This window comes from Microcaecilia unicolor, chromosome 7 (assembly GCF_901765095.1).
Source record: "Microcaecilia unicolor chromosome 7, aMicUni1.1, whole genome shotgun sequence".
Lineage (NCBI taxonomy): Eukaryota > Metazoa > Chordata > Amphibia > Gymnophiona > Siphonopidae > Microcaecilia > Microcaecilia unicolor.
This window is the reverse complement of record NC_044037.1, coordinates 20,539,739-20,551,583: the sequence shown is the minus strand read 5'-3', so window position 1 is coordinate 20,551,583 and position 11,845 is coordinate 20,539,739. Positions and strand designations below refer to the sequence as shown.

At 47.4% G+C, this 11,845-nt stretch overlaps 1 protein-coding gene across 1 annotated transcript in view; it reads right to left on the bottom strand.

The window, feature by feature from the left end:
- COL4A6 (collagen type IV alpha 6 chain) overlaps window positions 1–11,845 on the bottom strand; it is a 446,909-nt gene that overhangs the window by 183,554 nt on the left and 251,510 nt on the right. Inside the window, 2 exon segments of the mRNA XM_030209832.1 lie at window positions 7,520–7,588; window positions 10,637–10,753. Coding sequence (XP_030065692.1) covers window positions 7,520–7,588; window positions 10,637–10,753 — 186 coding nt within the window.

The window sequence follows — 11,845 nt, the reverse complement described above, 5'->3', positions numbered from 1 at the left end:
AAACCAAAAGCAAGTTGACCATGTTAAGTCTTGGGTTTTTTTTTGTTACATTTGTAACCCGCGCTTTCCCACTCATTGCAGGCTCAATGCGGCAGGCAATGGAGGGTTAAGGTGACTTGCCCAGAGTCACAAGGAGCTGCCTGTGCCGGGAATAGAACTCAGTTCCTCAGTTCCCCAGACCAAAGTCCACCACCCTAACCACTAGGCCACTCCTCCACTGTTGCTACTATTTGAGATTCTACATGGAATGTTGCTATTCCACTAGCAACATTCCATGTAGAAGTCAGCCCTTGCAGATCACCAATGTGGCCGCGCAGGCTTCTGCTTCTGTGAGTCTGACGTCCGCACGTACGTGCAGGACGTCAGACTCACAGAAACAGAAGCCTGCGCAGCCTTCTACATGGAATGTTGCTAGTGGAATAGCAACATTCCATGTAGAATCTCCAATAGTATCTATTTTATTTTGTTACATTTCTACCCTGCGCTTTCCCACTCATGGCAGGCTCAATGCAGCTTACATGGGGCAATGGAGGGTTAAGTGACTTGCCCAGAGTCACAAGGAGCTGCCTGTGCCTGAAGTGGGGAATCGAACTCAGGACCAGAGTCCACCACCCTAACCACTAGGCCCACTCCTTCTGTTTGCAGAAATCTGTAAAAAATATACATATGACAGCTTTGCATATACTGGAGATGCAGGTCACGTGTAACATTTACGGTGGCTATCCAGAGAACCAACTTCCTTGTTGGGCCGGTGTCCAGGATGGAAAACATTGGTCCAGTTAACTGCATGGCTCACAGGTTCCTGTCCAGGGCTTCAGTAGGATTCAGGAGGTTAGTCGAATTGGGCACCCTGAATATCTGAGCCTGGTCCAATCCGACACCCATCTTAATTCATCATGGCCTACAAGGTCCTGCACCTATTCCAGGGGAATTCCATGTCTTCCGCAAAGCACTTCAATGTCTCATGCAGGCAACCAGTCCAAGATAAACACAGAAGAGCTTGTACTGTCTACTCGATAATCATAACCCGTACAATCAGAGCACTTCACATTCCCCAGACACTTACAACATGGCAGGTGCCTGAGACAGCTGATTAATCAGCCCACAGTACAAACAGATTAAGGATAATTCAGAGACTGTAAACAGAGACAGGCTGTTCCACATGTGAAAAAGTACTGAGCATTTAAAATCATGCTCCCTTTGGTAGCAGTTGTAACCCACCTGTTTTCTGTATCATGGTTGCTTGGTACACAGTGCCCGGAGGTACAGTTAGGATAAAGTAACATAGTAAATGATGGCAGATAAAGAACGGTATGGTCCATCCAGTCTGCCCAACAAAATTAACTCATTTTACACGGTATGTGATACTTTATATGTATACCCAAGTTTGATTTGTCCTTGCCATTTTCAGGGCACAGACCGTAGAAGTCTGCCCAGCACTGTTCTTGTACTAAAAGTTCTGAAGTTAATGTTGAAGCCCCTTAAAATTTACACTCCAGCCCATCCATATCTATTCAGTCACAATCAGGGCGCAGACTGCAGAAGTCTGCCCAGCACCGGTTTTGCTTCCCCGTTACCGGTGTTGCCACCCAATCTCCGCTAAGATTCCATGGATCAATTCCTCCTAAACAGGATTCTTTTGTGTTTATCCCACGCATGTTTGAATTCCGTTACTGTTTTCATCTCCACCATCTCCCGTGGGAGGGCATTCCATGTATCCACCACCATCTCTGTGAAAAAATACTTCCTGACATTACTCCTGAGTCTGCCCTCCTTCAACCTCAATTCATGTCCTCTAATTCTAACCGCCTTCCATCTCCGAAAAAGGTTTGTTTGCGGATTAATACCTTTTAAATATTTGAATGTCTGTATCATGTCACTCCTGTTTCTCCTTTCCTCCAAGGTATACATGTTCAGGTCAGCAAGTCTCTCCTCATACAGTTTGCAACACAAATCCCATACCATTTTGTAGCTTTTCTTTGCACTGCTTCCAGTCTTTTTACATCTTTAGCAAGATACGGCCTCCAAAACTGAACACAATACTCCAAGTGGGGCCTCACCAATGACTTGTAGAGGGGCATTAACACTCCTTTCTTCTGCTAGTTATACCCCTCTCTATGCAGCCTAGCATCCTTCTGACCACGGCCGTTGCCTTGTCACATTGTTTAGATCCTCGGACACCAACATCCCAAGCTCTCTCTCGAAAGTCGAGCTTACTAATCTCTCCCCTCCTAAGCGGTAACTCTCTTTTGGGTTTCTGTACCCCAAGTGCATCACTCTACACTTCTTGGTATTAATTTAACTGCAAGACCCCTCAACCATTCTAACTTTTGAAGATCCCTTCTCATTGTTTCTACTCCTTCCAGGGTATCCACTCTATTGGCTATTTTCGTATCATCCGCAAATAGGCAAACCTTTCCTTCCAACCCTTCAGCAATATCTCCCACAAATATATTAAACAGAATAGGCCCCAACATCGACCCCTGAGGAACTCCACTGCTCACCTTCCTTTCCTCCGAGCGGATAACATGTACCACCACCCTCTGCCACCTAACGGTCAGCCAGTTTCTTATCCAGTTCACCACTTTTGGTCCTAAGTTCAACCTTTCAGCTTATTCAAGAGTCTTCTGTGGGGGACCATATCAAAGGCTTTGCTGAAATTAAAGTAGATTACATCTAGCGCACATCCTTCATTCAGTTCTTTGGTCAACCAGTCAAAGAAGTCAATAAGACTCATTGGCAGGATTTTCCTTTGGTAAAGCCATGTTCCCTCGGGTCCTGTAACCCGTTGGCTTCTAGAAAGTTAACTATCACTTCTTCAGCAGCAAGTCCATTATTTTTACTACCACCGATGTGAGACTTACGGTCTGTAGTTTCCCACTTCTTCCCTGTCTCCACTTTTGTGAAGAGGGACCACATCCGCTCGTCTCCAATCCTGCAGAACCTCTCTCGTCTCTAAAGATCTATTAAATAAATCTTTAAGAGGTCCCGCCAGGACCTCTCTGAGCTCCTTCAGTATCCTGGGATGTATCCCATTCGGCCCCATAGCTTTGTCCACCTTCAGATTCTCAAGCTGTTATAAACTCTTCTGTAAACGGCGCAGTATCTACTCCATTCCCAGATGTTCCCTCGGCAGCCAACCGCGGTCCTTCTCCAGGATTTTCCTCAGTGAACACCGAAGAGAAGTAATTGTTTAGCACATTCGCTTTATCTTCATCACTCTCCACATAGTCATTCTCATTATCTTTCAGTTTCGCAATTCCATTCCATTCCTATCTTTTCTCCTTTCTCCAATATATCTGAAAAAGGTCTTGTCACCTCTCTTTAACTATACCTACTGGCATGTTCGGATATGCAACTATACTAAACCATTTTCTCTCCCTAATACTCTTCCTAAATATTGCCCTGGGCCTAATAAGAACAACTGAGCCATATTTCTGCACATTTCTGTAAAATGGAAGATTAGGGAGCAATTCTGTAACTTGGCACCTAAAGGTAGGTGTCTTAATGCCTTGTGCTGAACGTCAATTCTATAATGGCATCTTGGCACCAAGATTTTGTTATGGATTGGATTGGGTTAATTCATTTTATATACCGCCCTATACCTTAGTATCAAAGTGCTTTACAAAAAATATGCTTGCGTAAGTGGGCATCGACCCACCTACATTTAGACATGTCTGCTTATACCAGGTCTAAGCACACCCAAGTATGCCATACAGTGTGCATAACTGAGAGCATTCTATACGGTACGTGTGTAAGTAGGTGGCATGCTCATGTCCCGCCCACGCTCCACCCATGTACACGCCCCCTTGCAGTTACACACTGTCCGCTGGATTCTGTACAGGGCACCTAAATTAAGGCTCACAATTTTGGGCGTGGATCACAGATCTGAGTGTAAGCTAACAATACACAGGTGATAACACAAAATTATTAGTGCTAACAAGTACTAATTACTTTCACATTAGTTAAACATTAATTCAAAGCTATATCGTTACTTAGCTTATACAGCAGGACTCCAGATCCTCATTAGTACACCATCATCATGGACAGATGAGCATACAAGATTCTCCACTTAGTCTGCCTCCATCATCTCACTGATTTCAAGTCCAGCTGGACCAATATAAGTTTGGCTGTTGCTTGAATTTTCAACTTTCGAAGTCCCTGGCCTAGACCTTGGTACGCTTCTCATTGCTGACTCAAGGGGTTGTGGCGGTCTGAGCCAACCGTTGCTCTGGTACCCCCCCCCCCCCCTCCTACAACTGTCTGCATTGGCACCTCCCTGAACCCATCCCATCTGGATTGGCACCCTCCGGCCTGGCTCTACCTGCTTGTTTACAGCAGTGAGATCACGTTGCTTTTACCTCACTGCTGTGCTCTGCATTTACCTCAATGGGTGGCAGTGTACAGAGCACAGCAGTGAGAGGAAAACACGTTCTTGCCACTGTGAAGACCGAGTTAGCCTGGCAGGCTTTTGACATCTTTAAGCTCTGACACCCTGAATTGGTGGCTCACCTGGCTCATGTCTTGAGTTGGCCCTGACCCCACGGTACATGAGCACCTGCATTTCCACAAGGGTTTCCAATTATTACTTTATTTGAGCATGAAGGTCAGTGGTGTTCCTTGGTTGGCTGCCACCCGGCGGATTGCCGGGTGCAGGGTTCCTCCCTCCCCTCCCCCAGCGCATCACCTCAAAACACCCTCCCCCCCCGGGGGCATTGCTCTTACCTCCTGGGGTGCTTGGAGCAGCCGTGCGGCTGTCAGCTCCGCCAGTTCCCTGCATCCTCTGCCTGGGAACAGGAAGTAACATCAGAGGGAGCAGGAAATTGGTGGAGCCGACAGCTGTGCGGCTGCTCCCTGCACCCCCTGTTGAAATATAGAAAATGGCTACTGTGAAAAACAGGTCAACTGGTTTTGATCCTGGTAGTTAGGTTTTAAAGATCATAATATCAGCTCTGACTTTGAAATTCACTCAAGATGTTGTAAGTCAGGATTGTGATAATGAAACTGGCATATGGGCAAAGTTTAGTGAAGCTTGTCGAGAAATGGCAGCTGTAAACAAGGTAATATGGGAAGATGCGGTCAGTGATAAGTGACGAAAAACAAAGATTTCCAGTTAATAGAGGGAACAGAAGGGTGAGTTGTCCGAAACTTGCGAGATAAAGAAAGAACTTGTGGTTAAACGTAATAATTGGTAAACAGATTTTGAAGAAATTACCAGGAATCTGATCAATAGAAATAAAACAAAATAAAACATGAAAAGAAAATAAGATGATACCCTTTTTTATTGGACATAACTTAATACATTTCTTGATTAGCTTTCGAAGGTTGCCCTTCTTCGTCAGATCAGAAATAAGCAAATCTTGGTAGATGACAGTATATATACGTGAGACATCAAAGCATTTCAGTGACAATCTAACAGGGTGGGGATGGAGGTGGATGGGTGAGACAGAGGGATATGCATGGAGACAGGAAGTGACAAACAAAACAGTACCATTTACAATTTTATGGCTTATAATGGGCTAGAAAGCCCAGATCTCTGTTAAGTCCTGTCTGGTGGGTGTCAAAATATTTAATCATTCTGACTTCAAAGGTCTTACGTTCCTGTATTGTTTTCAAGTTACCTTTCAGGATTCTTACTGTGAAATCACTAGTACAGTGTTCTGTTTTTGTAAAGTGTTGCCCCACAGGCGTGGCATCCTGGCTGGCAATGGCGTTTTTCATGTGATGTCTATGTAAGTTAAATCTTGTTTTTTAGGAATCTGATGAAATTAACAGGAACTGTCAAAGTGGTACACAACAGGTGTCCATAAAAAATAGGGCTGAGAGAAATGTATATAAACGAGACAGTAGAGACCATCTGGCAACTTATATCAGGCTAGGAGACTTCCTGTGAGAAATGAATCTGTATTGGTTATGCTGATCCTGTAAACCTTTATGTTGGTAAGTAATAAGAATATTTCTCATATCCATAGTATGTTTTCTGATTATTGGCTCCTAAATAACTTAGAGTAAAAGTGAACTGCTTTGAGCGTTGATGGAGTCTAGATAAACGAGGTAACTACAAATGCAGCCTGGGGTAACTGTTCAATTCTTGATATCAGTAGCTGGATTACTATTCTGGAAGAGAACAGGAAATACCCCAAAATAATTAAACAACCCCCTGCAGCGTGCGCCCGGGAGGAACCGCCCCCCACTGCCCCGCCCTCGGTATGCCGCTGCTGAAGGTCTTTCAGCAAGTAGGGCTAATCCTAACTCAGTCCTAAATTTGATCAAGTTCAGTAAATCCCAGACAGCTATAATAGGTGGTATGAGAAACATATGAAAGAGAGAGAAAAAAAAAGGTAAGTAAAGAACTGCAAAATTTCTAACAGGTTAAAAAGAGAAAGCAATGGGAAACAGGTGGCTTGAAAAATCCAAAGCAACTTAATCAGCAGAAAGACTTTAGTCTCTGCAGTAAGACAAAGAGGATCCCACATATGGTAAAAGGCAATGGCGTTTGCCCTCTGTGTATCTATATAAATAATTCCCACCTCCAACATTCTGAAGCTCACTCAGCACCACTCACCCTGACTCATACACTCGCCCTCAACCACGCACCATCTCTATAGGGTCTCACCACCACTGACCCTCACTGATAGACTCCCCCTTAGCCACGCCCATTCTGGACCTAAAACGCACCTCCAACGTTCGAATGAAGCCTGGAGCCGGAAACTTGAGGTGGTGTAGATATCCGGTTTGGCCATGAGTGTCTGCCCCGCCCTCACGTCACAACGTGATGACGTCGAGGGCGGAACAATGGCACTGGCCTCTTACCGCGTCCTGTCGTCAATCCAACACCGTAACGCTTCCCTCCTTAGGCGCACCGCCCCCCTGTGACGCTTCATTCCATCCTCCAGGATCCCAACCCCGTGACGCTATTCTTCCACACTCCTCCTCCTCCCGAGTTCCGCACCCTGTGTGAAGCCATGGGCGGGGTGCAACAGCAGGCAAACGGTGGCGCCGGGTTCAGTGTAGAGGGAGCTCAGGTATGACTCTGATGGAAGGATGGCCGGGGCCAGGGGGGGGGGGGAGTATGTTGAGATTCATCGAGAGGGGGTCCGAGGGCTGCGGGATACATGAGTCTGTTTCACCTACACTTGACACTCTCTGACTCCAATAGAAAAAAACAAAATGCTCAGACAACAAATGTATTCACTGGAATAGGAAGGGAGGGAGGGAGGAACCCCTGCAACTGTGACACAGACCGGGGGGGATACCCTGGCACTGGGAGGGAGGGGGGGGGAAATACCCTGGCACTGGGATGGAGGGGGGACCCTGGCACATACTCTCATTCTTACACACACACTCGCACCCACTCTCACTCTCTCTCTGTCACACACACTCACACATTCACTCTCTCTCTCACAGTCACTCTCACACACACTCTCTCAAACATACACACTCCGAGGAAAACCTTGCTAGCGCCCGTTTCATTGCGGTCAGAAACGGGCCTTTTTACTAGTTTTAAATGAAAGCTTACCTTCGATCCTTTGATACCACCCTGAACAATGGCACTTTCTCCCTTTTGACCCTTGAAACCAGGACGACCCTACAATTCAAACACAATAGATATAACAGGAATCTAGACATGCAATGCCCAGCATTACCTCTTCCCGGGAATTCTTCATCGTAATTTGGAAGGGCTAGAGGCTTGACTTAAACCCACCGAATCAGTTGGCCGATGACCTTTCAGACATGAAGCTCTTCTAAATCTCTTTCATACATTGATCTAGTTCATAGTTTTGACTGGGTCTGTTTATCACTGCGTAGATAGGGGAGAATTTAATGACGTTGTTTCTGCATGTAAGGGCCAAGGGTTCCTACGGCACTGTGTGATCAAATACAGTGGAGGAGTAGCCTAATGGTTAGTACAGTGGCCTGAGAACCTAGAGAATTGGCTTCGATTCCCACTGCAGCTCCTTGTGACTCTGGTTAAGTCACGTATTGCCCCAGGTACAAATAAGTACCCGTATATAATATGTAAACTGCTTTGATTGTAACCACAGAAAGAAAGTATATTAAGTCCCATCCCCTTATAAAAATGAAGACCAACAAGATTGCACAGCCTTATACAATCACCATATTTAGGCGTTCTGAGGATGTAGTTTTAGTGGAGAAGGGACAGAGCTATGATGTCCAGAAAAAACAGGACCCCCCCCCCCCACATTTTTCCAAATAACCCCAAACAAATGTATTACAGCAAAGTCTCGATTATCCGACCTAATGTGACCGACCCGTTGTCGGATAAATGAAAAGTTGGATAATACGGGAAAGCAAGGGTAACTTCTCAAACAATGCAGAACAAAGGCGGTAAAAGCAGGGTCCCAGCTACCAACGGTGGTAAAGTAAGGTCCCGGGTTCGGAAAATGAAAGAGAAGTCAAGCAATGCAGAAGAAAGTGGGGTCCCAGTTTACAACGGTGGTAAAGTAGGGTACAGGTTCGGAAAACGGAAAATGGAAGAAGAACCACATGACGCCACTGTCAGATCTGCTGGATGGTTGGATCACCAAAGGTTTGGATAATCGAGACTGTATTGTATTATTACAAAACTATTACTATTATTGACAGGTGTACTGCACATGGAATTACAGAAAATTTTTTTGTTACATTTGTACCCCGCACTTTCCCACTCATAGCAGGTTCAATGCGGCTTACATATTATATACAGGCACTTATTTGTATCTGGGGCAATGGAGGGTTAAGTGACTTGCCCAGAGTCACAAGGAGCTGAAGTGGGAATTGAACCCAGTTCCCCATAATCAGAGTCTGCTACACTAACCACTAGGCTACTCCTCCACTAGCAACATTCCATATAGAAGCCTGCCCTTGCAGATCAGCAACGCGGCTGCGCAGGCTTCTGTTTCTGTGAGTCTGACATCCTGCACGTAGGTGCAGGACGTCAGACTCACAGAAACAGAAGCCTGTGCGGCTGCTTTGCTGATCTGCAAGGGCAGGCTTCTATATGGAATGTTGCTAGTGGAATAGCAACATTCCATGTAGAATCTTAAATAGTAGCAACATTCCATTTAGAATCTCAAATAGGGAAAGGGAAATGGGACTTGATATACACCTTTCTTAGTTTTTTTGCAACTACATTCAAAGCAGTTTACATAGTATATACAGGTACTTATTTGTACCTGGGGCAATGGAGGGTTAAGTGACTTGCCCAGAGTCACAAGGAAGCTGCCTGTGCCTGCAGTGGGAATTGAACCCAGTTCCCCAGGACCAAAGTCCACCACTCTAACCACTAGGCCATTCCTCCACTCAATTGAGCCTAAGTGGTGTCTAACTTGGATGCTGGCATTAACATCTGGCTTTAGTAGGCGTAAGTCCAGCGCCCAAAAGTTACGCATGGAATCCGCACCTAAAGCATCCTTTATAAAACAGCGCTTAGCACTGATTTTTTCGGCATTCAAGTTTCAGTGCCATTTACAGAACTTGCCCCTTAGAGAATAATTGTGTAAGGAGCTGCCTAGTTTTAATGATAAGAAGAACACACGGACCTAGCAATATTTCAATCATTTACATGTGTCAGTGGGCACTTGCATATGTAAATGACCTCTTCTAAAATAGGGACTGGTGTAAAAGTGTGTGTCTTGTTTACACGATGTGTACTTTAATGAAAGTGTAAATTATAAAATACAGTGGGGCAGAGGTGTATCTGGACTTTGGCGGGAGGGGGGGCCAGAGCCAGAGTGAGGGGGCACATTTTAGCACCCCCCCCCCCCCCGGCACCGCCGACCCCCCCCCCCCCTGCCGATGACCCTCTCCACCCCCCCTCCCGCGGCCAACCCTCCCTCGCCGCCGTCACCTACCTTTGCTGGCGGGGGACCCCAATCCCCGCCAGCCGAGGTCCTTCCGTTGCAAAGCTGGCGGGGGACCCCAACCCACCGCCAGCCGAGGTCCTCTTCTGTTGCAGCAAAGCTTCCTTCAGTTTCAAATTCTGAGTCTCACGTACGTGCAGGATGTCAGACTCAGAACAAAAAGCTTTGCTGCAACAGAAGAGAGGACCTCAGCTGGCGGGGGTTGGGGTCCCCCGCCAGCAAAGATAGGCGACGGCGGGTTGGCAGCGGGAGGGGGTGGAGAGGGTCGTCGGCAGGGGGGCCCAGGCCCCTGTGGCCCCACGCAGATACGCCCCTGCAGTGGGGCCTTTTTAATTATGTGGGCCTACCACACTCAACAGCACTACTGTGGGACACGATGAGGCATCCCATGGTGCTTTCTCGCTCAGCATGTGCTAATCCCAAGGCGTGCCCAAAGGTAGAGAGTAGGCATGCCTCCGCTAATCGGGCACATATACCGCACACTAGCCTAGTAGCATGGGAACCCTTACGCCTCCTAAATAGTTGGCAGTAAGGGCTCCCTCGGTAATGGCCACGTGCTAAGGGAGAAATTAGCACGTGGCCCATTACAAAAAATATATGGCGAGGCGGCCATTTTAGTGCCTGGCTGAAAGTGGCTGCGGCGCACAGAAAACCCACGCGCTGACACCACCCTTGCCACTTTTTAGCGTGGCTTGGTGAAAGGAACCCTACATTGTTCCTGTCTGGTGCTGAAGAAGTTACATAGGATAGAGCGACGATGAGTGATGACCTACAGCTGCGCCAGGTGCCCCAGGGATTCCATGTACGCCAGGGATTCCAGGGTCTCCAATGGTACCATTACAGCCATCTAGGCCAGGAAGTCCTCTTATGCCAGGCTGCCCGGTGTGACCCTACATGAAAGGAGGAAAGCATAGTTTAACATGTGTGAACTATGACAAGTTCCGGCGTCGCGCTCTAGTAATTGCCACTCTGCCTCTTCCTATAGGCCCTTCCACAATTGGACAAGGGGTAAATGTTTCACCGAAGAGTTTATGCTTTTAACTCTGTTAAACACTAACATTTATATAGCTAACAAGATGAACAAAGGGCCTCCTCCAAAGATACATGTGAATCTCTCCAGCCTAAAGAGGCCAAAGGTCATCTTTACAGCACACAACAGCTCTGCCGGCCCCCCCAAACCTATGTCAGAACCACTGCAGAGTAACATAAGCAGAATTCTGTTGTTAGACAGTGGGTCACAGATATGACATTCTGCATGAGTACTGGCATTATCACAGGGGTAGATATTCAAAGGCACTTATCTGGTTAGATGGATTAACCAGAGAGTGCGCCACCGAATACTCCCTTGGACCACCTAGAAGTGGCGTAGCTATGTGGGGCCACGGGGGCCTGGGCCCCTGTAGATTTGGCCCTGGACCCCCTGCCGATGACCCCTCTCGACCCCCCTTCCCGCCGCCAACCCTCCCCCGCTGTGGGCTACCTTTGCTGGCGGGGGACCCCAATCCCCGCCAGTCGAGGAGGTCCTCTTCTTTCCGTGAAGGCTTCGTTCCGAAGCCTTCACGGGAAGAAGAGGACCTCGACTGGTGGGGATTGGGGTCCCCCGCCAGCAAAGGTAAGTGACGGCGGGGGAGGGTTGGCAGCGGGAGGGGGAGGTTGAGAGGGTCGCCGGCAGGGGTCGTCAAAGTTGGCGGCGGGTGGCGGTCAATAATGGCGGCGCAAGGGGGGGGCTAAAGTGTGCCCCCTCACCTCGGGCTCTGGACCCCCCTCCCACCGAAGGCTACGCCCCTGCCACCTAGGCATTATCCAGACAGTGCCAGGGCGGTCCATGGGTTGGGCGGAGTTGGGGGTTATCCAGTTTGCAGAGGTATCCAAACCGCTAATCAGATAGTTAACCGGATACAGATCAGACAGCAAAAAGGTTGTCCTATATTTTCCGGTTAGATATCTGGTTAGAGGTTTGAATATTGCCGCTAACTGGAGAG